At 52.6% G+C, this 1,610-nt stretch overlaps 1 protein-coding gene across 1 annotated transcript in view; it reads left to right on the forward strand.

The window, feature by feature from the left end:
* DSCAML1 (DS cell adhesion molecule like 1) overlaps window positions 1-723 on the forward strand; it is a 368,693-nt gene extending 367,970 nt beyond the window's left edge. The window contains exon 34 of the mRNA XM_017883085.1: window positions 1-723. This exon is cut by the window's left edge and continues 9 nt beyond it. Coding sequence (XP_017738574.1) covers window positions 1-169 — 169 coding nt within the window. The 3' untranslated portion in view covers window positions 170-723.
* The last annotated feature ends 887 nt before the right edge of the window (window positions 724-1,610 follow it).

The raw sequence follows: 1,610 nt of genomic DNA on the forward strand, positions 1-1,610 counted from the left end.
CCCCAGCGCTGCCCCTCCGGCCCCCAGCACTGAGCCTCCACGAGCCGGGGGTCCACACACCAAAATGGGGGGCTCCAGGGACTCGCTTCTCGAGATGAGCACATCGGGGGTAGGGAGGTCTCAGAAGCAGGGGGCCGGGGCCTACTCCAAATCCTACACCCTGGTGTAGCGCTGGCAGGAAGAGCAGCCCACGCCTGGACCGTGCCGCGCCGCAGCCCCACACGCCAGCTCGGCTGTTTTTCTGCATTATTTATATTCAACTGACAGACAAAAACCAACCAACGACAAAACAAAACCCCAATCATGAACGCCTGTACATAGAACTCTTTTGTACAAATGAAACTATTTTCTTCTTCTCCATGAAGCCAGGGCACAAAGAATTTGACAGTACAAGTCAAATCCCCCACCCCACAAAATATGTGTGGAGATATATATACATATATAGACAGACAGGAACGCGTCCACAAGCTATATATCTATATATTTCTCTCACCCTATTTTGAGACAGAGGCACAAAGACTCAGCAATTTTTTTCCTTCTTCCTTACCCTCCCCCAATCTAGGTGGTTTTGACAAAGACCAAAATCCCAACTCAGAGACACTGCATGCGATTTTACTGTTCCAAGAAAACCAGGAGTTGCTTCAATTTGCAGATGCTTATGTGTTAATACCTTTTTCTATGAAAAAAGACCCAGCGCCGTGTGCAATAAAGGTTATGTTTCTATGTGGTGGCTTTTTCCCATCTGGCGAGGGCCAGCGGGGAGGGAGGAGAGACCCCGATCCCAGGCCGTCTGTCTCTCATAAAGAGACTTTGTGAGAAGCCTGGGCTTTGGCTCAGTGCTTTAAGACTTTTAAAGGCTTGCAATTAGCCAAGGTGCCTCCTCTTCTGTTCTCAGAGCTGTGCTGGGCCTGCAAGGGGAGCTAGGTTGGTGGCTTCGTGCAAACTCCTAAACCCTTCTGACCCACAGTGTCCTTACCTGTAAACAGAGGGAAGCTTGTAGCAGATGGAATGAGGCAACCTTGGGTTCACCAAGCACTGGGGAGCCTGGGATAGGGGAGGGGTTGCCTACTGGCTTCTCTCCTCCAAGAGAGTGCAGGGTAGCCAGGGGGCCAGGACTGTACAAGATCACTAGCCCACAGTTGTGGGAGAGGTGCCTATTGGGAGCTGGGAAGAAGAGATTATCTACAGCTGGGGCACCAGGCCAAGGCCTACAGTTATGGGCTGACTGTTAGGACCAGATGAGATCAGAGGCAGAAGGAGAGAAGTCGTCAGAGGTCTGAGGAGTGAGAGAAGCTCATGGAGGAGAGGGAATGGAGCTCAGCCAAAGAGAACCAAGTCAGCACACCAGGTACCTCACCTGGCTTCCAAGGAGTCAGCCAAGTGGAAGAAAAGGCGTCCACACGGAGGGGCAGGCAAGGTGCTGTGGGTGTGCAGAGGCCCGGTTTCTGATGAGAGGGTCCAGAGGGCATCACAGGAGGTGGCAGGTGAGATGGACCTCCAGGGACTTGAAGGTTTGGAGAGGCAGAAGCAAGTGACTGGCCCCTGGATGAAAAGGAAGTGCACCTAAGAAGTGCACAGGGGGCTCCTGAGTTGAGCGCTGCAATTGAGGC

This window comes from Rhinopithecus bieti, unplaced genomic scaffold, assembly GCF_001698545.2.
Source record: "Rhinopithecus bieti isolate Rb0 unplaced genomic scaffold, ASM169854v2 scaffold_11964, whole genome shotgun sequence".
Lineage (NCBI taxonomy): Eukaryota > Metazoa > Chordata > Mammalia > Primates > Cercopithecidae > Rhinopithecus > Rhinopithecus bieti.